Source organism: Oncorhynchus kisutch, unplaced genomic scaffold, assembly GCF_002021735.2.
Source record: "Oncorhynchus kisutch isolate 150728-3 unplaced genomic scaffold, Okis_V2 scaffold1759, whole genome shotgun sequence".
Taxonomy (NCBI): domain Eukaryota; kingdom Metazoa; phylum Chordata; class Actinopteri; order Salmoniformes; family Salmonidae; genus Oncorhynchus; species Oncorhynchus kisutch.
Genome location: NW_022263704.1, coordinates 1 through 24,323, shown reverse-complemented (window position 1 = coordinate 24,323; position 24,323 = coordinate 1). Strand labels below are relative to the sequence as shown.

The following is a 24,323-nucleotide window of genomic DNA, read 5'->3' as shown; positions in this document are numbered from 1 at the left end:
ACAATGTCAACTTTGGTCCTGTTGAAAATGTGAGCTAAGCTTGCCAGAGAACCCGCCGCACTCTACTCGTTGCTTCAGCTCAGAAGTATTTTCTGGAAAGCTCTATTGCTTCCGGTCTGCGCGGTACTGTGACGTAGTAATCGTGCGACATAGATGGGTTTGGAGTCTTCGAGAAGCAGAGGGTGCTGAGCTAATAATTCACTGTGAAAGTAAACATTTATATATTTTTTAATCTCTGTGGAGACTAGAGCAAAACGTTAAGGTACATTCTGTTTATAATCACACATGTAATCTATAGGCGTCAGCCACAGGAGGGCGCACAAGGAGCAAAAAGCTGATTGTTGTTGAAATCACACCTTCTGAGTACTTCCAAATGGTTCTTTATTGGGAAAATATATTCAAAATAAATGCATTAATCTACACACACGTGTGCATACAGATATAATAGTGCTTTCTTTGCACACATATCCTGTTATTTGGTACTTTATGATCACTGAGTGAATTAGACAATGCGAGTTAATAAATACTGAAATTAACATGATCTGCAATTGAGAAGTGTAGTATTTAATTTTGCACCAGTCTGCAAGTGTAACCAGATACACTACATGACCAACAGTATATGGACATGAACATCTCATTCCAAAATCATGGGCATTAATATGGAGTTGGTCCCCACTTTGCTGCTATAACAGCCTTCAGTCTTCTGGGAAGGCTTTCCACTAGATGTTGGAACATTGCTGCTATAACAGCCTCCAGTCTCTTGGGAAGGCTTTCCACTAGATGTTGGAACATTGCTGCTATAACAGCCTCCAGTCTTCTGGGAAGGCTTTCCACTAGATGTTGGAACATTGCTGCTATAACAGCCTCCAGTCTACTGGGAAGGCTTTCCCCTAGATGTTGGAACATTGCTGCTATAACAGCCTCCAGTCTTCTGGGAAGGCTTTCCACTAGATGTAGGAACATTGCTACGGGAACTTGCTTCCATTCTGTGAGGGAGTGGTAGGAAAGGTCGTGGAGAGCCACACCCACTCATCAGGATTTCCAACCATTCACCTCTGCTCACATGCTCTGACCCCAACCCCTCCTCTACATAACGGACTGGTCCATTCCGTTGTGGTGCACCACGTGTTTGTTCTTGTGTCGTCGTGGCAACATGATTTTCAGCTGTTAATGGCTCATGCGCGTGTGTTTATAGTAAGAGGAGTAGATGAAACAGGAGATCACCAAGAGGATCACCACCGAAGCCAGCCCTGCAATGATGGGCAGGTAGTCCACTGCAGGGCAGGAGAAGAGAGGGAGAAGAGAGGGAGAGGCAGATGGGAGAGGGGAGTAGGTGAGGGAGAGAGGAGAGGCAGATGGGAGAGAGGGGCAGAGGGGAGTATGCGAGGGAGAGAGGAGAGGGAGAGGCAGATGGGAGAGAGGGGCAGAGGGGAGTAGGTGAGGGAAAGAGGAGAGGGAGAGGCGGATGGGAGAGAGGGGAGTAGGCGAGGGAGAGAGGAGAGGGAGAAGCAGATGGGAGAGAGGGGAGTAGGCGAGGGAGAGAGGAGAGGGAGAGGCAGATGGGAGAGAGGGGCAGAGGGGAGTAGGTGAGGGAGAGAGGAGAGGGAGAGGCGGATGGGAGAGAGGGAATAGGTGAGGGAGAGAGGAGAGGGAGAGGCGGATGGGAGAGAGGGGAGTAGGTGAGGGAGAGAGGAGAGGGAGAGGCAGATGGGAGAGAGGGGCAGAGGGAGTAGGTGAGGGAGAGAGGAGAGGGAGAGGCGGATGGGAGAGAGGGGAGTAGGTGAGGGAGAGAGGAGAGGCATATGGGGCAGAGAGGCAGAGGGGAGTAGGTGAGGGAGAGAGGAGAGGCATATGGGGCAGAGAGGCAGAGGGGAGTAGGTGAGGGAGAGAGGAGAGGCATATGGGGCAGAGGGGAGGAAGGGAGATGCAGGGAATTTAGAAAGTATTCAGATCCCTTGACTTTTCTGACATGTTGTTACGTTACAGCCTTGTTCTTAAATGGATTCAATCTATACACAATACCCCATAATGACATCACAATACCCCATAATGACATCACAATACCCCATAATGACATCACAATACCCCATATTGACATCAAAATACCCCATAATGACATCACAATACCCCACTCCTCAGTAGAAGTCACACCACAGCCCGCTTGGAGTTTGCCAGAAGTCACCTAAAGACTCTCAGACCAATGTGAAACAAGATTCTCTGGTCTGATGAAACCAAGATTGAACCCTTTGACCTGAATGCCAAGCGTCACATCACCATCCCTATGGTGAAGCATGGTGGTGGCGTTACATCACCATCCCTATGGTGAAGCATGGTGGTGAAGCGACGTCTGGAGGAAACCTGGCAGCGTCACTTTTTTAAATATAACTAGTCATTTAAGAACAAATTCTTAAGTGGGTTAACTGCCTTGTTCAGGGGAACAGTGGGTTAACTGCCTTGTTCAGGGGAACAGTGGGTTAACTGCCTTGTTCAGAGGAACAGTGGGTTAACTGCCTTGTTCAGAGGAACAGTGGGTTAACTGCCTTGTTCAGGGGAACAGTGGGTTAACTGCCTTGTTCAGGGGAACAGTGGGTTAACTGCCTTGTTCAGAGGAACAGTGGGTTAACTGCCTTGTTCAGAGGAACAGTGGGTTAACTGCCTTGTTCAGGGGAACAGTGGGTTAACTGCCTTGTTCAGGGGAACAGTGGGTCAACTGCCTTGTTCAGGGGAACAGTGGGTTAACTGCCTTGTTCAGGGGAACAGTGGGTTAACTGCCTTGCTCAGAGGAACAGTGGGTTAACTGCCTTGCTCAGGGGAACAGTGGGTTAACTGCCTTGTTCAGGGGAACAGTGGGTTAACTGCCTTGTTCAGAGGAACAGTGGGTTAACTGCCTTGTTCAGGGGAACAGTGGGTTAACTGCCTTGTTCAGGGGAACAGTGGGTTAACTGCCTTGTTCAGGGGAACAGTGGGTTAACTGCCTTGTTCAGGGGAACAGTGGGTTAACTGCCTTGTTCAGGGGAACAGTGGGTTAACTGCCTTGTTCAGAGGAACAGTGGGTTAACTGCCTTGTTCAGGGGAACAGTGGGTTAACTGCCTTGTTCAGGGGAACAGTGGGTTAACTGCCTTGTTCAGGGGAACAGTGGGTTAACTGCCTTGTTCAGAGGAACAGTGGGTTAACTGCCTTGTTCAGAGGAACAGTGGGTTAACTGCCTTGTTCAGGGGAACAGTGGGTTAACTGCCTTGTTCAGGGGAACAGTGGGTCAACTGCCTTGTTCAGGGGAACAGTGGGTTAACTGCCTTGTTCAGGGGAACAGTGGGTTAACTGCCTTGCTCAGAGGAACAGTGGGTTAACTGCCTTGCTCAGGGGAACAGTGGGTTAACTGCCTTGTTCAGGGGAACAGTGGGTTAACTGCCTTGTTCAGAGGAACAGTGGGTTAACTGCCTTGTTCAGGGGAACAGTGGGTTAACTGCCTTGTTCAGGGGAACAGTGGGTTAACTGCCTTGTTCAGGGGAACAGTGGGTTAACTGCCTTGTTCAGGGGAACAGTGGGTTAACTGCCTTGTTCAGGGGAACAGTGGGTTAACTGCCTTGTTCAGGGGAACAGTGGGTTAACTGCCTTGTTCAGGGGAACAGTGGGTTAACTGCCTTGTTCAGGGGAACAGTGGGTTAACTGCCTTGTTCAGGGGAACAGTGGGTTAACTGCCTTGTTCAGGGGAACAGTGGGTTAACTGCCTTGTTCAGGGGAACAGTGGGTTAACTGCCTTGTTCAGAGGAACAGTGGGTTAACTGCCTTGTTCAGAGGAACAGTGGGTTAACTGCCTTGTTCAGAGGAACAGTGGGTTAACTGCCTTGTTCAGAGGAACAGTGGGTTAACTGCCTTGTTCAGGGGCAGAACGACAGATGTTTTACCTGGTCAGCTCGGGGATTTGAACGTGCAAACTTTCGGTTACTGTCCCAACACTCTAACCACTAGGATACCAGCCATCACTGCGGTTAAGCATGGTGGTGGCAGCAGCATCATGCTATGGGGATGTTTTTCAGCAGCATGGACCGGGAGACTAGTCAGGATAGAGGGAAAGATGAATGGAGAAAAGTACAGAGAGGTCCTGGAGAGACCGAAAAATAGCTGTGTGGCGACACTTCCCATCCAACCTGAGAGAGCTTGATAGGATCTGCAGAGAAGAATGGGAGAAACTCAAACCTGAGAGAGCTTGATAGGATCTGCAGAGAAGAATGGGAGAAACTCAAACCTGAGAGAGCTTGATAGGATCTGCAGAGAAGAATGGGAGAAACTCAAACCTGAGAGAGCTTGATAGGATCTGCAGAGAAGAATGGGAGAAACTTCCCACATTTCTAATATAACCTTTATTTAACCAGGAAAGTCAGTTAAGAGCAAATTCTTATTTACAATGACGAACTAACCCTGCAAAACCCAGACAACATGTGCCCCCCAATGGGACTCCCAATCACGGCCAGATGTGATACAGCCTGGATTCGAACCAGTGACACCTCTTGCACTGGGATGCAGTGCCTTAGACCACTGCACCACTCGGGAGCCCAAATAATGGTGTGCCAAGCTTGTAGAATCATTACCCAAGAAGACTTGAGGCTGTAAAGGTGCTTCAACAAAGTACAGAGTAAAGGTTCTGAATTCTGATGTAAATTGAATAATTAAGTTTATTTTTTATACAATGCAAAAAATTCTAAAAACCTGTTTTTGCTTTGTCATTATGGGGTGCTGTGATGTCATTATGGGGTGCTGTGATGTCATTATGGGGTGCTGTGATGTCATTATGGGTGCTGTGATGTCATTATGGGGTGCTGTGATGTCATTATGGGTGCTGTGATGTCATTATGGGGTGCTGTGATGTCATTATGGGGTGCTGTGATGTCATTATGGGGTGCTGTGATGTCATTATGGGGTGCTGTGATGTCATTATGGGGTGCTGTGATGTCATTACGGGGTGCTGTGATGTCATTATGGGGTGCTGTGATGTCATTATGGGGTGCTGTGATGTCATTACGGGGTGCTGTGATGTCATTACGGGGTATTGTGATGTCATTATGGGGTGCTGTGATGTCATTACGGGGTATTGTGATGTCATTATGGGGTGCTGTGATGTCATTACGGGTATTGTGATGTCATTATGGGGTGCTGTGATGTCATTACGGGGTAATGTGATGTCATTATGGGGTGCTGTGTGTAGATCGGTGAGGGGGAAAAACTATTTAATCCATTTTAGAATAAGGCGTAATAACGTGACAAAATGTGGAAAAAGTCAAGGGGTCTGAATACTTTCTGAATGCAACCAACCAATCATCCAACGAGGGGGTAGGGTTACCATTTGCACTACAGGCCAGTGATAAGGTGTCGCCCTCCGTGATGCTCATGGAGAAACAGCCAGGACTCCTAGTGATCTGAGGCTTGTCTAGAAGAGAAGGAAGGAGGGAGGAAGAGAGAGAGAGAGAGAGAGAGAGAGAGAGAGAGAGAGAGAGAGAGAGAGAGAGAGAGAGAGAGAGAGGAGATAAAGAGAGAGAGAAGAGAAACAAGTTGATTAATGAGAGAAAATGAAGTGAAAACAGCATCCGTCAACGTCATGACTCGTCTGGTATCTAACTAACGGTTGTACTAAATGTGTGTAGACAGAGAACCAGAAGGACTCACAGTGCATGTTGGTGTTGAGGCGGTTTGAGTCCATTACAGGAGGAGGTTGGGGTCCCTCTGGTCCCAGATCCAACATGGCTGAACACAACAACTGGGCCCCGTCATCATCTCTACCAGGGGTGAAGTCCAGGGTGTAGGTCCCATTCTCTGGTGTGTTGATGTTGTCCTTGGATTTCTGTTGTGTGTCTAATTCTGTCTGTTCACCAGTGGCACTGACTTTGTAGAAGGTCACCCTGAGTGTCCCAATAGGAGCAATGTTCTGGACAAGACACTGTAGCAGGTACTGATGCCCCTCAACCATCGGATCAGGGTACTTCCTGTAGCTGATGGAGACACGGTCTGGAAGCTCTGTGGAGGAATGGAAACACAGTGATTAACAGTGCAGAGCCACACTAAGAATACATTCAGAAACACCAGAGAAGATAAGAGAGAGAGATGTCACTCACTATAAACTGTGATGTTCAGCTGTTTCAGACACTGGCCTCCCTCTGTGAAGCAGGTAGGTTTGCTATTCCATTCAGTCACACTGTCAAATCAAATGACATTTTATTTAAAGCAGCAATCCTTAGTTGAAACAATAACCAACTTGATTTAAACACTTAAAACATTGCTGCTATAACAGCCTCCAGTCTTCTGGGAAGGCTTTCCACTAGATGTTGGAACATTGCTGCTATAACAGCCTCCAGTCTTCTGGGAAGGCTTTCCACTAGATGTTGGAACATTGCTGCTATAACAGCCTCCAGTCTTCTGGGAAGGCTTTCCACTAGATGTTGGAACATTGCTGCTATAACAGCCTCCAGTCTTCTGGGAAGGCTTTCCACTAGATGTTGGAACATTGCTGCTATAACAGCCTCCAGTCTTCTGGGAAGGCTTTCCACTAGATGTTGGAACATTGCTGCTATAACAGCCTCCAGTCTTCTGGGAAGGCTTTCCACTAGATGTTGGAACATTGCTGCTATAACAGCCTTCAGTCTTCTGGGAAGGCTTTCCACTAGATGTTGGAACATTGCTGCTATAACAGCCTTCAGTCTTCTGGGAAGGCTTTCCACTAGATGCTGGAACATTGCTGCTATAACAGCCTCCAGTCTTCTGGGAAGGCTTTCCACTAGATGTTGGAACATTGCTGCTATAACAGCCTCCAGTCTTCAGGGAAGGCTTTCCACTAGATGTTGGAACATTGCTGCTATAACAGCCTCCAGTCTTCTGGGAAGGCTTTCCACTAGATGTTGGAACATTGCTGCTATAACAGCCTCCAGTCTTCAGGGAAGGCTTTCCACTAGATGTTGGAACATTGCTGCTATAACAGCCTTCAGTCTTCTGGGAAGGCTTTCCACTAGATGTTGGAACATTGCTGCTATAACAGCCTTCAGTCTTCAGGGAAGGCTTTCCACTAGATGTTGGAACATTGCTGCTATAACAGCCTCCAGTCTTCTGGAAAGGCTTTCCACTAGATGTTGGAACATTGCTGCTATAACAGCCTCCAGTCTTCTGGGAAGGCTTTCCACTAGATGTTGGAACATTGCTGCTATAACAGCCTCCAGTCTTCTGGGAAGGCTTTCCACTAGATGTTGGAACATTGCTGCTATAACAGCCTCCAGTCTTCTGGGAAGGCTTTCCACTAGATGTTGGAACATTGCTGCTATAACAGCCTCCAGTCTTCTGGGAAGGCTTTCCACTAGATGTTGGAACATTGCTGCTATAACAGCCTCCAGTCTTCTGGGAAGGCTTTCCACTAGATGTTGGAACATTGCTGCTATAACAGCCTCCAGTCTTCTGGGAAGGCTTTCCACTAGATGTAGGAACATTGCTGCTATAACAGCCTCCAGTCTTCTGGGAAGGCTTTCCACTAGATGTTGGAACATTGCTGCTATAACAGCCTCCAGTCTTCAGGGAAGGCTTTCCACTAGATGTTGGAACATTGCTGCTATAACAGCCTTCAGTCTTTAGGGAAGGCTTTCCACTAGATGTTGGAACATTGCTGCTATAACAGCCTCCAGTCTTCTGGGAAGGCTTTCCACTAGATGTTGGAACATTGCTGCTATAACAGCCTCCAGTCTTCTGGGAAGGCTTTCCACTAGATGTTGGAACATTGCTGCTATAACAGCCTTCAGTCTTCTGGGAAGGCTTTCCACTAGATGTTGGAACATTGCTGCTATAACAGCCTTCAGTCTTCTGGGAAGGCTTTCCACTAGATGTTGGAACATTGCTGCTATAACAGCCTCCAGTCTTCTGGGAAGGCTTTCCACTAGATGTTGGAACATTGCTGCTATAACAGCCTCCAGTCTTCTGGGAAGGCTTTCCACTAGATGTTGGAACATTGCTGCTATAACAGCCTCCAGTCTTCTGGGAAGGCTTTCCACTAGATGTTGGAACATTGCTGCTATAACAGCCTCCAGTCTTCTGGGAAGGCTTTCCACTAGATGTTGGAACATTGCTGCTATAACAGCCTCCAGTCTTCTGGGAAGGCTTTCCACTAGATGTTGGAACATTGCTGCTATAACAGCCTCCAGTCTTCAGGGAAGGCTTTCCACTAGATGTTGGAACATTGCTGCTACAACAGCCTCCAGTCTTCTGGAAAGGCTTTCCACTAGATGTTGGAACATTGCTGCTATAACAGCCTCCAGTCTTCTGGGAAGGCTTTCCACTAGATGTTGGAACATTGCTGCTATAACAGCCTTCAGTCTTCTGGAAAGGCTTTCCACTAGATGTTGGAACATTGCTGCTATAACAGCCTCCAGTCTTCTGGGAAGGCTTTCCACTAGATGTTGGAACATTGCTGCTATAACAGCCTCCAGTCTTCTGGGAAGGCTTTCCACTAGATGTTGGAACATTGCTGCTATAACAGCCTTCAGTCTTCTGGGAAGGCTTTCCACTAGATGTTGGAACATTGCTGCTATAACAGCCTTCAGTCTTCTGGGAAGGCTTTCCACTAGATGTTGGAACATTGCTGCTATAACAGCCTCCAGTCTTCAGGGAAGGCTTTCCACTAGATGTTGGAACATTGCTGCTATAACAGCCTTCAGTCTTCTGGGAAGGCTTTCCACTAGATGTTGGAACATTGCTGCTATAACAGCCTCCAGTCTTCTGGGAAGGCTTTCCACTAGATGTTGGAACATTGCTGCTATAACAGCCTCCAGTCTTCTGGGAAGGCTTTCCACTAGATGTTGGAACATTGCTGCTATAACAGCCTCCAGTCTTCTGGGAAGGCTTTCCACTAGATGTTGGAACATTGCTGCTATAACAGCCTCCAGTCTTCTGGGAAGGCTTTCCACTAGATGTTGGAACATTGCTGCTATAACAGCCTTCAGTCTTCTGGGAAGGCTTTCCACTAGATGTTGGAACATTGCTGCTATAACAGCCTCCAGTCTTCTGGGAAGGCTTTCCACTAGATGTTGCAACATTGCTGCTATAACAGCCTCCAGTCTTCTGGGAAGGCTTTCCACTAGATGTTGGAACATTGCTGCTATAACAGCCTCCAGTCTTCTGGGAAGGCTTTCCACTAGATGTTGGAACATTGCTGCTATAACAGCCTCCAGTCTTCTGGGAAGGCTTTCCACTAGATGTTGGAACATTGCTGCTATAACAGCCTCCAGTCTTCTGGGAAGGCTTTCCACTAGATGTTGGAACATTGCTGCTATAACAGCCTTCAGTCTTCTGGGAAGGCTTTCCACTAGATGTTGGATAAATAAATAAATAAACAAATAAAGGCAATAACACAGTTGAAGTTCAAACGTCCATAAAGTCGCCAGCTGCCACTGTTTGCCACTTTAAAGGCTAAAACGGTTCAAAAAGATCTCAACTGTGTCTGCCTCTCTCACCTGTCCACCCTCAGCTGTGTCTGCCTCTCTCAGCTGTCCACCCTCAGCTGTGTCTGCCTCTCTTACCTGTCCACCCTCAGCTGTGTCTGCCTCTCTCAGCTGTCCACCCTCAGCTGTGTCTGCCTCTCTCACCTGTCCACCCTCAGCTGTGTCTGCCTCTCTCACCTGTCCACCCTCAGCTGTGTCTGCCTCTCTCAGCTGTCCACCCTCAGCTGTGTCTGCCTCTCTCACCTGTCCACCCTCAGCTGTGTCTGCCTCTCTTACCTGTCCACCCTCAGCTGTGTCTGCCTATCTCACCTGTCCACCCTCAGCTGTGTCTGCCTCTCTCACCTGTCCACCCTCAGCTGTGTCTGCCTCTCTCACCTGTTCACCCTCAGCTGTGTCTGCCTCTCTTACCTGTCCACCCTCAGCTGTGTCTGCCTCTCTCACCTGTTCACCCTCCAGTTTAGGATCTTCACCTTGTTGTCTGTTAGACTCGTCCCTCCCTGGATGGCTTCCCAGCCCATCTCTACAGGGGTATCTGAGCTGCAGTTAGAGGAGGCTGGGTCTCCATACTTCACCACCAGCCTGGCAGGACTGACCACCAGGCACTCAGCATCTGGAAGACCAAGGTCAAGTTAAAACTATATTGTTCTGTTATTGTTGATTTTATTGTTCAAACCAAACAGGACGATATTATTGTCTAATGTTTATCTATCTGTATGTTAATCAACTACATGTTACACTCCATAACCCAGAAGTTGCCACACACACACACACACACACACACACACACACACACACACACACACACACACACACACACAGAATCTTTGGACTCCAAATTCTATTTCCCTCTGCCCTAATAAGTAACCCGAAACACACAGTCTTTCCAATTCATCAATTTCAAAATACTTCATATTAAATACATAAAGTACTAAAATATGAATGTGTTCTCCGTTCTGCTCTACGATCCTCACAAACCCCACGGGACTCGTCTGAAGTCGGTACCGCCGATGTGCCAACTTCCGTCTGTGGCGTCCGAACCTTTTGGTAAACAAACTACTATGACATCACTATGGAAACGGGAAACTCTCAGGTAAAAATAAATACATCGGTGTGTGTGTGTGTGTGTGTGTCCAAAATGGGGTTAAATATGTGTCAAAAGCTAAATATATATTCCCTTTTAAATATTTTTTGGGGGATTACTAACAGGAATCCTAAAAATCAAATAGTTAAATGATCAATAGAACAATACCCGATGTAATCTCAGTAGAATGTGGTGGCAGGGTAGCCTAGTGGTTAGAGCGTTGGACTAGTAACCGGAAGGTTGTAAATTCAAACCCCCGAGCAGTAGAATGTAATTTACCAAGCACCTGTATCACAACGTTGTACTAGACCAGAAGTCTAATTTACCAAGCACCTGTATCACAACGTTGTACTAGACCAGAAGTCTAACTTACCAAGCACCTGTATCACAATGTTGTACTAGACCAGAAGTCTAATTTACCAAGCACCTGTATCACAACATTGTACTAGACCAGAGGTCTAATTTACCAAGCACCTGTATCACAACATTGTACTAGAACAGAAGTCTAATTTACCAAGCACCTGTATCACAACATTGTACTAGACCAGAAGTCTAATTTACCAAGCACCTGTATCACAACATTGTACTAGACCAGAAGTCTAATTTACCAAGCACCTGTATCACAACATTGTACTAGACCAGAAGTCTAACTTACCAAGCACCTGTATCACAACGTTGTACTAGACCAGAAGTCTAATTTACCAAGAACCTGTATCACAACATTGTACTAGACCAGAAGTCTAACTTACCAAGCACCTGTATCACAACGTTGTACTAGACCAGAAGTCTAACTTACCAAGCACCTGTATCACAACGTTGTACTAGACCAGAAGTGTAATTTACCAAGAACCTGTATCACAACGTTGTACTAGACCAGAAGTCTAACTTACCAAGCACCTGTATCACAACATTGTACTAGACCAGAAGTCTAATTTACCAAGCACCTGTATCACAATGTTGTACTAGACCAGAAGTCTAATTTACCAAGCACCTGTATCACAACATTGTACGAGACCAGAAGTCTAACTTACCGGTGAAGTCACAATACAGAGACAATAATGAAACTAGTATTACAATCTCCATTCCCCGTAATAATCCCTGAGCGTCCCTCAGTGAAGGATTCTGTATTCTGTTAGACGAGCGGCAGACGTGGTTTCTTCTCCAGTGACCGTTGAACGTGAAAGTATTATTTACTGGAAAACCCTAACCGACCTTTCCTCCTCCTCTTATCTCTCTCACACACACTCTCTCTGTCTCTGTCTCTCTCACACAGTGTTCTATCACTCTCTTTCTCTCTCTCTCTCTCTCTCTCTCTCTCTCTCTCTCTCTCTGTCTCTCTCTCTCTCTCTCTCTCTCTCTGTCTCTCTCGCTCTCTCTCTGTCTCTCTGCCATCTCTCTCTCTCTCTGCCGTCTCTCTCTCTCTCTCTCTGTCTCTCTCTGCCCTATCTCTCTCTCTCTCTCTCTCTCTCTCTTCCTCTCTCTCTGTCTCTCTCCCTCTCTCTCACTCTCTCTCACTCACTCTCTGTCTCTCTCTCTCTCTGTCTCTCTCTCTCTCTCTGCCCTCTCTCTCTGTCTCTCTGCCCTCTTCCTCTCTCGCTCTTCCTCTCTGCCGTCTCTCTCTCTCTCTCTCTCTGTCTCTCTCTGCCCTCTCTCTCCCTCTGTCTCTCTCTCTCTTCCTCTCTCTCTGTCTCTCTCCCTCTCTCTCACTCTCTCTCTCTCTCACTCACTCTCTGTCTCTCTCTCTCTCTCTCTGCCCTCTCTCTCTGTCTCTCTGCCATCTCTCTCTCTCTCTGTGTCTCTCTCTGCCGTCTCTCTCTCTCTCTCTGTCTCTCTCTCTCTTCCTCTCTCTCTGTCTCTCTCCCTCTCTCTCACTCTCTCTCTCTCACTCACTCTCTGTCTCTCTCTCTCTCTCTGCCCTCTCTCTGTGTCTCTCTGCCATCTCTCTCTGTCTCTCTGTGCCGTCTCTCTCTCTCTCTCTCTCTGTCTCTCTCTGCCCTCTCTCTCTCTCTTCCTCTCTCTCTGTCTCTCTCCCTCTCTCTCACTCACTCTCTGTCTCTCTCTCTCTGCCCTCTCTCTCTCCTACTCTCTCTGCCCTCTCTCTCTCTCTTCCTCTCTCTCTGTCTCTCTCCCTCTCTCTCTCTCACTCACTCTCTGTCTCTCTCTCTCTCTTCCTCTCTCTCTGTCTCTCTCCCTCTCTCTCTCTCTCACTCACTCTCTCTCTCTCTCTGTCTCTCTCTCTGCCGTCTCTCTCTCTCTCTCTCTCTGTCTCTCTCTGCCCTCTCTCTTCTTTCTAACAGAAACAGAACTCCCTCTGTAACCCACACTGTCTCAGGTCTGCACTGATCTGTGTGATAACTCGGCAAAACACTCATGGGTACAATAGGCTGTCCTAATCGTCCACTGAATCCTCAAGATAGTTCATCTTACCAAAAGCTATAATAAACCTTTTTTAAATGAGCAAGTCTTCTCTACCTAATGCTACATCTAGCTAAGGTGTTTTGTGGTTGTAGAATCAGTATTTATGAAAAATCGAAATGTGCACGAAAATGAGCTCCCTAGCCAGTGTCTGCTTACTGCATACTGGCTGAACGGGTCTTAAAATCAATCCATATATCAAACGAAAGGGATGCTAACAACGCCAGTTGTAGCTGGTGTAGTGAAATTCTAGCTAATAGCACAAATGAGTTTTCATGATAAGGCCGTTTCTGTTCCGTCCTGATAAGTGCGCTGAGTTCTGCAGCACAGCTGACTGTTTCCAGCTGTGACGTCATCACGTTGGCCAAACGTTACAACGTCACCGGCTGTCAGAGTCAGATACATGCTGATCACTTACAACAGTCTCGTAACTTTGGTGCGGTTCAGCTTCATCAACCAGCTACCGCAATGGCCATTCAAATCAGCTCCCACAAAGCTGCTAGCTGGAGAAAGTTTGATCAGCTGATCAAGCAAGGTTTTACCATAATAGCCGTGTTTTCTAGTGGTCAGCCTGAGTGGCCAATGCCCTTTGAGGAAAGGGATGGATATCTTTACGTAACTGGGCAAGTCAGTTAAGAAACTAATTCTTATTTACAACGAAGCCTACCTTAGTCAGTTGCACAACTGAACGCATTCAACCGAAATGTGTTTTTCCTCTGAATCAGAGAGGTGAAAGGGGGGCTGCTTTAATCACATCCATGTCATCAGTGCCTGGGGAGCAGGTGCTGTTGGGGGACAAAATGCCTTGCTCAATGATAGAACAGTAGATTTGTTTCTCCTTGCCGACTCAGGAATCCGAACCAACCACCTCTCCGTTGCTGGGCCAACGCTCTTCACAGCTAAGCAGCTACCAGCTAGTCACGTCAATGCTGAGATGCGGTGTTTTCTGTGCCCAGGAAATATCACGTTTTATTTCGTATAAAATGTGGATTTCAAAATGTTTTAAATACAAGGTCGGGTGTCTATTACCTTTTTAAAAAACTTGAAAGGGAAATGTTATGCATTTTGAAAAAAAACATGTTTTTGTGGATGTAGGAGTTTTCTATCACTGGATGTTATTCATCAACTTCCACGAGAAATATAAGTCTTAAAATAATAACATATTTAAAGTCTCTCTTCATCATTTTATATTTCTAGTTCAATTTTCTCTCATAAATGACGTTTTATTTTCATGATTATTGTATTTATTATTATTTAAAGATTTTCCGTGTCCCTGAAATCACTTTCCACGCTATCAGTCTGTTATTATTCTCCATTTAAGAAAACAACCCCTTCCTGCAATGACACCACATTCAGGAAGTGTCATCATTTCTGTGGTGGGAAAACAATCCCTTCCTACAATGACACCACATTCAGGAAGTGTCATCATTTCTGTGGTGGGAAAACAACCCCTTCCTACAATGACACCACATTCAGGAAGTGTCATCATTTCTGTGGTGGGAAAACAACCCCTTCCTACAATGACACCACATTCAGGAAGTGTCATCATTTCTGTGGTGGAAAAACAACCCCTTCCTACAAATGACACCACATTCAGGAAGTGTCATCATTTCTGTGGTGGGAAAACAACCCCTTCCTACAATGACACCACATTCAGGAAGGGTCATCATTTCTGTGGTGAGAAAACAACCCCTTCCTACAATGACACCACATTCAGGAAGTGTCATCATTTCTGTGGTGGGAAAACAACCCCTTCCTGCAATGACACCACATTCAGGAAGTGTCATCATTTCTGTGGTGGGAAAACAACCCCTTCCTACAATGACACCACATTCAGGAAGTGTCATCATTTCTGTGGTGGGAAAACAACCCCTTCCTACAATGACACCACATTCAGGAAGTGTCATCATTTCTGTGGTGGGAAAACAACCCCTTCCTACAATGACACCACATTCAGGAAGTGTCATCATTTCTGTGGTGGGAAAACAACCCCTTCCTGCAATGACACCACATTCAGGAAGTGTCATCATTTCTGTGGTGGGAAAACAACCCCTTCCTACAATGACACCACATTCAGGAAGTGTCATCATTTCTGTGGTGGGAAAACAACCCCTTCCTACAATGACACCACATTCAGGAAGTGTCATCATTTCTTTGGTGGGAAAACAACCCCTTCCTTCAATGACACCACATTCAGGAAGTGTCATCATTTCTGTGTTGGGAAAACAACCCCTTCCTACAATGACACCACATTCAGGAAGTGTCATCATTTGGGAAAACAACCCCTTCCTACAATGACACCACATTCAGGAAGTGTCATCATTTCTGTGGTGGGAAAACCAACCCTTCCTGCAATGACACCACATTCAGGAAGTGTCATCATTTGGGAAAACAACCCCTTCCTACAATGACACCACATTCAGGAAGTGTCATCATTTCTGTGGTGGGAAAACAACCCCTTCCTACAATGACACCACATTCAGGAAGTGTCATCATTTCTGTGGTGGGAAAACAACCCCTTCCTGCAATGACACCACATTCAGGAAGTGTCATCATTTCTGTGGTGGGAAAACAACCCCTTCCTACAATGACACCACATTCAGGAAGTGTCATCATTTCTGTGGTGGGAAAACAACCCTTCCTATAATGACACCACATTCAGGAAGTGTCATCATTTCTGTGGTGGGAAAACAACCCCTTCCTTCAATGACACCACATTCAGGAAGTGTCATCATTTCTGTGGTGGGAAAACAACCCCTTCCTTCAATGACACCACATTCAGGAAGTGTCATCATTTCTGTGTTGGGAAAACAACCCCTTCCTACAATGACACCACATTCAGGAAGTGTCATCATTTGGGAAAACAACCCCTTCCTACAATGACACCACATTCAGGAAGTGTCATCATTTCTGTGGTGGGAAAACAACCCCTTCCTGCAATGACACCACATTCAGGAAGTGTCATCATTTGGGAAAACAACCCCTTCCTACAATGACACCACATTCAGGAAGTGTCATCATTTCTGTGTTGGGAAAACAACCCCTTCCTACAATGACACCACATTCAGGAAGTGTCATCATTTATGTGGTGGGAAAACAACCCCTTCCTACAATGACACCACATTCAGGAAGTGTCATCATTTGGGAAAACAACCCCTTCCTACAATGACACCACATTCAGGAAGTGTCATCATTTCTGTGGTGGGAAAACAACCCCTTCCTACAATGACACCACATTCAGGAAGTGTCATCATTTCTGTGTTGGGAAAACAACCCCTTCCTTCAATGACACCACATTCAGGAAGTGTCATCATTTCTGTGGTGGGAAAACAACCCCTTCCTTCAATGACACCACATTCAGGAAGTGTCATCATTTCTGTGTTGGGAAAACAACCCCTTCCTACAATGACACCACATTCAGGAAGTGTCATCATTTGGGAAAACCACCCCTTCCTACAATGACACCACATTCAGGAAGTGTCATCATTTATGTGGTGGGAAAACCACCCCTTCCTGCAATGACACCACATTCAGGAAGTGTCATCATTTGGGAAAACAACCCCTTCCTACAATGACACCACATTCAGGAAGTGTCATCATTTCTGTGTTGGGAAATCAACCCCTTCCTACAATGACACCACATTCAGGAAGTGTCATCATTTGGGAAAACAACCCCTTCCTACAATGACACCACATTCAGGAAGTGTCATCATTTATGTGGTGGGAAAACAACCCCTTCCTACAATGACACCACATTCAGGAAGTGTCATCATTTCTGTGGTGGGAAAACCACCCCTTCCTGCAATGACACCACATTCAGGAAGTGTCATCATTTCTGTGGTGGGAAAACAACCCCTTCCTACAATGACACCACATTCAGGAAGTGTCATCATTTCTGTGGTGGAAAAACCACGGTGTAATGCTACATACATATAAACACTCAGTTTGATCTATTTTTCCATGTTTCATGTTGTTAGTCCCACTCATAAACTTGTTAAAATATGTTTGATAGAGAAGTAAAAATCCTGTTCAAGTGTCTAATTTGGGCTCCAAATGTCCACCCTGTTAGGTTCCACCCTGTTAGGATTATGCACCTAACAGGTTGGACAATGCTCCTAAAAAAAAACAAGCCTGACCAATATGTTTTTATAACTCTGGACATGAAATAGCACCATTTTTTACTTGAAACCTTTAAGGAGGCTATAAAAAAGAAGAACTACCTGCCTCTCTGAAGCAAGGAGTTATTACTCTTATACCCAAACCACACAAGGATCTCTTAAATATTGATCATTGGGGTCCAATCACACTCCTAAATAACGACTACAAACTCATAGCCTTAATCTTCGTCAAAAGGTTAAAGTCTTGCTTGAATGATCTGATTGACATTCATCAATCAGGGTTTATGAAAGGGTGCCATATACAGTGGGGTAAAAAAGTATTTAGTCAGCCACCAATTGTACAAGTTCTCCCACTTAAAAAGATGAGAGAGGCCTGTAATTTTCATCATAGGTACACTTCAACTATGACAGACAAAATGAGGAAAAAAATCCAGAAAATCACATTGTAATTATGGTGGAAAATAAGTATTTTGTCGCTAGCTTCACCGTCATGTCGCTAGCTTCACCGTCATGTCGCTAGCTTCACCCTCATGTCGCTAGCTTCACCCTCATGTCGCTAGCTTCACCCTCATGTTGCTAGCTAGATTCACCCTCATGTCGCTAGATTCACCCTCATGTCGCTAGCTTAACCCTCATGTCGCTAGCTTCACCGTCATGTCGCTAGCTTCACCCTCATGTCGCTAGCTTCACCCTCATGTCGCTAGCTTCACCATCATTTCAGGTCCCCTGCCCATTTCGCTTCCCTTCATTGAAAATGAATGGTGCACCATTGTTTCATCTCCCCCAATTTGCTAGATGGTTTCTTATCAGAAGGGTAATTACAGACACAGATACACAGTTTCCATCCATCAGAAACAACAGGACTGCTGCTGCTGGGAGTGGAGAGGCAGAGTGAGGCATGAAACAGACAAAGTTAAAGCTCTGGTTAAAAGTAGTATGTAGGGAATAGGGAGCCATTTGGTAATTTACAACCCTTGGTACTGAGTATTGAATAACCTTGGCCTTTGGTAGTGACCACCTCGGCTTTGGTATTGACAACCCTTGGCTTTGGTATTGACAACCCTCGGCTTTGGTAGTGACCACCTTTGGCTTTGGTAGTAACAACCCTCGGCTTTGGTACTGACAACCCTCGGCTTTGGTATTGACAAGCCTCGGCTTTGGTAGTGACCACCCTTTGCTTTGGTATTGACAAGCCTCGGCTTTGGCACTGACCACCCTTGGCTGTGTCCAAATCCTCTTGACTGGCTCCTTTTCTCTCTATAGTGCATTACCTTCCACCAGAGCACTGTGGGCTAACAACACACTAAACTCCACTAACTGTATTGTGAATGTGAAACAACAGCACCACCTACAGGACAATAGGGGAAACTTACATGATTTCAAAAGAAAAGTTTTACATAGATAAAAATACATTCTTATATTTGTCCTGTTGAAAATTGCAACTCCCAACTCTCTCTGAGACACCATCTGGGAGTGAGGTCATGGCAATTAGGCTGGGAAAGACTGGAAAGATGAGACTCAAGAATAAATAAATAAATAAATAAATAAATGAATGAATGGAGGTAGTTTCGTGCCAACAAAGAAAAGGGGTTAAATATGTGTGAAACATTTAATATATAAATGGCCTTTTAAATATTTTGGGGGGATAATTACAAAATCCTAAAATCAAATAGGTAAATGATCAATGGTACGACCGTCTTAGAACAATTCCATATGTTACCTCAGTAGAATGTAATTTACCAAGCACCTGTATCACAACGTTGCACGAGACCAGAAGTCTAATTTACCAAGCACCTGTATCACAACGTTGCACGAGACCAGAAGTCTAATTTACCAAGCACCTGTATCACAACGTTGTACTAGACCAGAAGTCTAATTTACCAAGCACCTGTATCACAACGTTGTACTAGAACAGAAGTCTAATTTACCAAGCACCTGTGACTGTGTGAAATCACCTCCCCAGTCAGCCTGTTGTGTGTATTGACATTCACATTGCCCTGTACAGCTTTACTTCAGGATTGGGGATCAATGAAATGGGGTATCAGTCTACTCAATCAATACCCAATATATATTTCTTCCCAACATCCTCGTCAGAGTTATCAGACTCCAAAACATCCACACAGTGTTTTTCCTCAGGAATAGTGTTCAATACACGTAGGTTGACAGTAAATGTGTCTCTATTCACAGTTATTTCAGAGTCCCACAATAAGAGCTACGACACTAATGTTCTCTGGGTGTCACTGAGTAGACTGATACCCCATGTCATTGAGCCACACTCCATAGGTAAGGCTGTACAGTGAAATAAGTATGTCCCCTAATGCAATTCTAAAGTCTAATACATCCAGTGTGATTTCAACAGATTTCTGTCAAATTAACAAATGATTGTCTTTGTGGATTTTATAAAACAACATTCCAACCTCGTTTAGCATGATCTATTCAATTATGGCATAATTCTACAATTTGTATTCATTTGCATCACTGTCAATTACATACTTTTATTTTGAAGGCTAACCGCAAATTCCACTATTTAGCTAATCCTTATTGTGGCTCGCTTCACATAGATGGGTCCGAACACCATTAATCAAATATGAACTGTCTTATAAATTAGGGTTATTTTAGATGATGACACCTAGCTAACTATATAACTACTGAAACAAATTATGTCGTTTTGCTATGTTTTTGGGGAAGAACATTGTTTGCATCCATGAGCTAGCTAGCTTTTTTTTATGACCGCCACTGTAGGTGCGCGAGACAACTTTACCAGCATCATAACACTACGTAACGATGAATCGTTGTGACATATGAAGTAGTGATTGTGTAATCAATGTGTAATAACTACGTTTTAAAAAATGAACGCATTTTCAGGTCCTGATTGGTCAACAAGCTAATTGTAGTGTTATTGTAGTTATTGTTATTGTAGTTATTGTTATTGTAGTGTTATAGTGTTATTTGACATGTATATTTGTTTGGCATGCAAAGACCCAAACGGCGTTTCATATATTTGGCCACCCTAGGCAGAACTGTTACAAAAAAAATCTATATGTAGGCCTAAAGGTTTTTAGGCAAAATGGCCCAATCAAAACGGAAAGCTCCTTAAACGTGGGAATATGCCAGGCCTATTGGGCCAAAATCAATTATGGCCTATTGTATAAATAATATAACGAAAATGAACGAAACGTTTAAGATATCAGATTGTTTATAAATACTTTGCTACAATGACACACTTCGTTATCTCCCCACCTCGTTTCCTTTCGTTTAGCATGGTGTACTAAAGCACGTAGTAAGTACACCGTCATACTTTTGGAATAAGTGTCTTTTAAGATTCCACAATGATTCTTTAGTTGTGGATGTTTCATGTAGTCAGCGTGTAACAACTGCTATATCTGAAAAGAAAAACAATGGCACCCCGTATGTAACCTAACATCTCGCTCCACGATCCAGTCCAATTGAGCACGCTCTGCTCTGTTTCAGCATCGCTCACATACTCTGGTCCCTACCAGGCTACTGTGTTGCACTGGTAAATGCTTCACAATGTATTTCTTTGTAGGCTATAGCCTGGAAATAATTGAAATAATCTAGCTTAAATCATTCATTTTGGTTCCTTCTCAGGCTCCTGACCAATTTAGTGTTTATATGCTGTTTAATATGACATGTAGCCTATTTTGAAATGAGGTCCGGTCTAAAGGCACTGCATCTCATTGATAGAAGCGTCACTACAGACCTGGTTCGATTCCAGGCTGTATCACAACCGGAAGTGGTTGCGCACAATTGGCCCAGCGTCATCCGGGTTTGTAGTAAGAATGTGTTCTAAACTCAAATCAAATGTATTTATATAGCCCTTCGTACATCAGCTGATATCTCAAAGTGGGGTACAGAAACCCAGCCTAAAACCCCAAACAGCAAGCAATGCAGGTGTAGAAGCACGGTGGCTAGGAAAAACTCCCTAGAAAGGCCAAAACCTAGGAAGAAACCTAGAGAGGAACCAGGCTCTGTGGGGTGGCCAGGAGTAGATGAAACAGGAGACCAAGAGGATCACCACCACAGCTGCAGTCAGCCCTGCAATGATGGGCAGGTAGTTCACTACAGGGTAGGAGAGTAGAAAGAGAGGAGAGGAAGATGCAGAGGGGAGGAGGAGGAGAGGAGGAGGAGGAGGAGAGGAAGGGAGATGCAGATGGGCAGAGAGGAGGAGGAGAGGAAGGGAGATGCAGTGAATTCAGGAAGTATTCAGATCCCTTGACTTTTCCACATTTTGTTATGATATATTTTGGTATGTTACACTTTATGTTACAGCCTTATTCTAAATGGATTCAATAAAAAATATATCCTCATCAAAATATCCTCATCAATCTACACACAATACCCCATAATGACAAAGCCAAAACAGTTTAAATATATTTTTTAATACTTATTAAAAATGAAAAACAGAAATACCTTATTTACATAAGTATTTGGACACTTTGCTATGAGACTCGAAATTGAACTCAGGTGCATCCTGTTTCCACTGATCATCCTTGAGACGTTTCTACAACTCGATTGGAGTCCACCAAGACTCTTCCTAGAGCTGGCCGCCCGGCCAAACTGAGCAATCAGGGGAGAAGGGCCTTGGTTGGGGAGGTAACCAAGAACCCGATGGTCACTCTGAAAAAGCCCAAGAATTCCTCTGTGGAGATGGGAGAACCTTCCAGAAGGACAACCATCTCTGCAGCACTCCACCAATCAGGCCTTGTAAACATGTGTTGTCTGAATGCAGATGTATTGACTCTCTGGGCGAAATAAACTTGGTTGAACTTTCATAAATGTTTGTTGAGTTTTTCACTCTGAGATTTAGAACCTAACAATACGAACCAGAGACTGTAGTGACGCTTTTTGCACTGAGATGCCTTAGACCGCTGCACCACTCGGGAGCCCAAATACAGGTGTGCCAAGCTTGTACCGTCATACCCAAGAATAAATACAGGTGTGCCAAGCTTGTACCGTCATACCCAAGAATAAATACAGGTGTGCCAAGCTTGAACCGTCATACCCAAGAATAAATACAGGTGTGCCAAGCTTGTACCGTCATACCTAAGAATAAATACAGGTGTGCCAAGGTTGTACCGTCATACCCAAGAATAAATACAGGTGTGCCAAGCTTGTACCGTCATACCCAAGAATAAATACAGGTGTGCCAAGCTTGTACCGTCATACCCAAGAATAAATAGAGGTGTGCCAAGCTTGTACCGTCATACCCAAGAATAAATACAGGTGTGCCAAGCTTGTACCGTCATACCCAAGAATAAATACAGGTGTGCCAAAGCGTGTAGCGTCATACCCAAGAAGACTCGAGGCTGTAATCGCTGCCAAAGGTGGCTTCAACAAAGTACTGAGTAAAGGTTCTGAATACTTATGGAAATGTGATATCATTTTGTATTTATTATAAATTTGCAAAAATGTCTAAAAACCTGTTTTGTATGTCATTATGGGGTATTCTGTGTGTGGGGGGGGGGGGGGGGGGAACAATTGAATCAATTTAGAATATGGCTGTAAAGTGACACAATTTGGAAAAAAGTCAAAGGGTCTGAATACTTCCACGCAACCAACCAATCAGTCAATGAACCATCCAACCAATCAACCAATCCAACCAACCAATCAGTCAATGAACCAACCAACCAATCAGTCAATGAACCATCCAACCAATCATCCATCCAACCAACCAATCAGTCAATGAATCCCCCAACCATCAGCAATCAGTAATGAACCATCCAACCAATCAAGTCCATACCCAACCAATCATCCTCAACAACCAATCAGTCATGAACCATCCAACCAATCATCCATCCATCTCACCTGTGACCTCCACGTTAAACAGTACAGGTGCTTTTTCCCAGGGGGTTCTGGCGATGCAGGTGTACTCTCCAGAGTGAGACTTGGCCATGTTGGTGATGGTCACTACGGATCTCTCTTCCATGGTGTTGGGGTCGCTGGGAGAGCAACCAATTGTAGGAGGGGGCAGGGTTACCATTTGCTCTACAGTTAAGTGATAGGGTGTCACCCTCCGTGATGCTCATGGAGAAACATCCAGGACTAGTGATCTGAGGCTTGTCTGGGGGGGGAAGTGAGGTGAGTGAGTGAGTGTGTGTGAGAGAGAGAGAAAGTTGATTAATGAGAGAAAATGAAGTGAAAAACACATCCGTCAACGTCATGACTCGTCTGGTATTCTAACTAACGGTTGTACTAAATGTGTATAGACAGAGAACCAGAAGGACTCACAGTGCACGTTGGTGTTGAGGCGGTTTGAGTCCATTACAGGAGGAGGTTGGGGTCCCTCTGGTCCCAGATCCAACATGGCCGAACACAACAACTGGGCCCCGTCATCATCTCTACCAGGGGTGAAGTCCAGGGTGTAGGTCCCATTCTCTGGTGTCTTGATGTTGTCCTTGGATTTCTGTTTGTGTGTCTAATTCTGTCTGTTCACCAGTGGCACTGACTTTGTAGAAGGTCACCCTAAGTCTCCCAATAGGAGCGATGTTCTGGACAAGACACTGCAGCAGGTACTGATGCCCCTCAACCATCGGATCAGGGTACTTCCTGTAGCTGATGGAGACACGGTCTGGAAGCTCTGTGGAGGAATGGAAACACACAGTGATAAACAGTGCAGAGCCACACTAAGAATACATTCAGAAACACCAGAGAAGATAAGAGAGAGAGATGTCACTCACTATAAACTGTGATGTTCAGCTGTTTCTGACACTGGCCTCCTTCTGTGAAGCAGGTAGGTTTGCTATTCCATTCAGTCACACTGTCAAATCAAATCACATTTTATTTAAAGCAGCAATCCTTAGTTGAAACAATAACCAACTTGATTTAAACACTTAAAACATTGCTGCTATAACAGCCTTCAGTCTTCTGGGAAGGCTTTCCACTAGATGTTGGAACATTGCTGCTATAACAGCCTCCAGTCTTCTGGGAAGGCTTTCCACTAGATGTTGGAACATTGCTGCTATAACAGCCTCCAGTCTTCTGGGAAGGCTTTCCACTAGATGTTGGACATTGCTGCTATAACAGCCTCCAGTCTTCTGGGAAGGCTTTCCACTAGATGTTGGAACATTGCTGCTATAACAGCCTCCAGTCTTCTGGAAGGCTTTCCACTAGATGTTGGAACATTGCTGCTATAACAGCCTCCAGTCCTTCTGGGAAGGCTTTCCACTAGATGTTGGAACATTGCTGCTATAACAGCCTCCAGTCTCCTGGGAAGGCTTTCC

General features: G+C 45.1%; 1 protein-coding gene and 1 long non-coding RNA gene across 6 annotated transcripts; both read right to left on the bottom strand.

Moving 5' to 3' along the window:
- Positions 1-364: 364 nt before the first annotated feature.
- LOC116367803 (intercellular adhesion molecule 1-like) lies at positions 365-23,032 on the bottom strand. Of its 5 annotated transcripts, none has more exons than XM_031818977.1 (6): positions 22,909-23,032; positions 9,910-10,078; positions 6,109-6,188; positions 5,663-6,010; positions 5,340-5,426; positions 365-1,274 (listed from the first exon to the last, which is right to left on the bottom strand). In XM_031818977.1, the coding sequence occupies exons 1-6, from the start codon at positions 23,027-23,029 to the stop codon at positions 1,168-1,170; spliced, it is 912 nt and encodes a 303-aa protein (XP_031674837.1). In that variant the 5' UTR covers positions 23,030-23,032; the 3' UTR covers positions 365-1,167. The 5 variants fall into 5 exon arrangements, with proteins under 5 accessions (XP_031674837.1, XP_031674839.1, XP_031674835.1 ...); XM_031818979.1 differs by lacking the exon at positions 22,909-23,032 and adding an exon at positions 11,581-11,835; XM_031818975.1 differs by having other exon boundaries at positions 1,071-1,274; positions 5,294-5,426.
- A 17-nt stretch (positions 23,033-23,049) lies between these two features.
- LOC116367801 (uncharacterized) lies at positions 23,050-24,019 on the bottom strand. The gene is made up of 3 exons (XR_004208451.1): positions 23,781-24,019; positions 23,332-23,680; positions 23,050-23,164 (listed from the first exon to the last, which is right to left on the bottom strand). It is a non-coding gene; the product is annotated as an uncharacterized LOC116367801 (long non-coding RNA).
- Positions 24,020-24,323: the final 304 nt, after the last annotated feature.

What these genes read in the sequence shown, in the direction of transcription:
- LOC116367803 (XM_031818975.1), bottom strand. Translation starts at nt 23,029, where the DNA reads ATGGAAGAGAGATCCGTAGTGACCATCACCAACATGGCCAAGTCTCAC. An exon ending in CTAAACTGGAGGGTGAACAG is followed by an intron (nt 6,189 to 9,909) that starts GTGAGAGAGGCA and finishes TTGATTTGACAG; the next exon opens with TGTGACTGAATGGAATAGCA. An exon ending in CCTCAACACCAACATGCACT is followed by an intron (nt 5,427 to 5,662) that starts GTGAGTCCTTCT and finishes CTTCTCTTCTAG; the next exon opens with ACAAGCCTCAGATCACTAGG.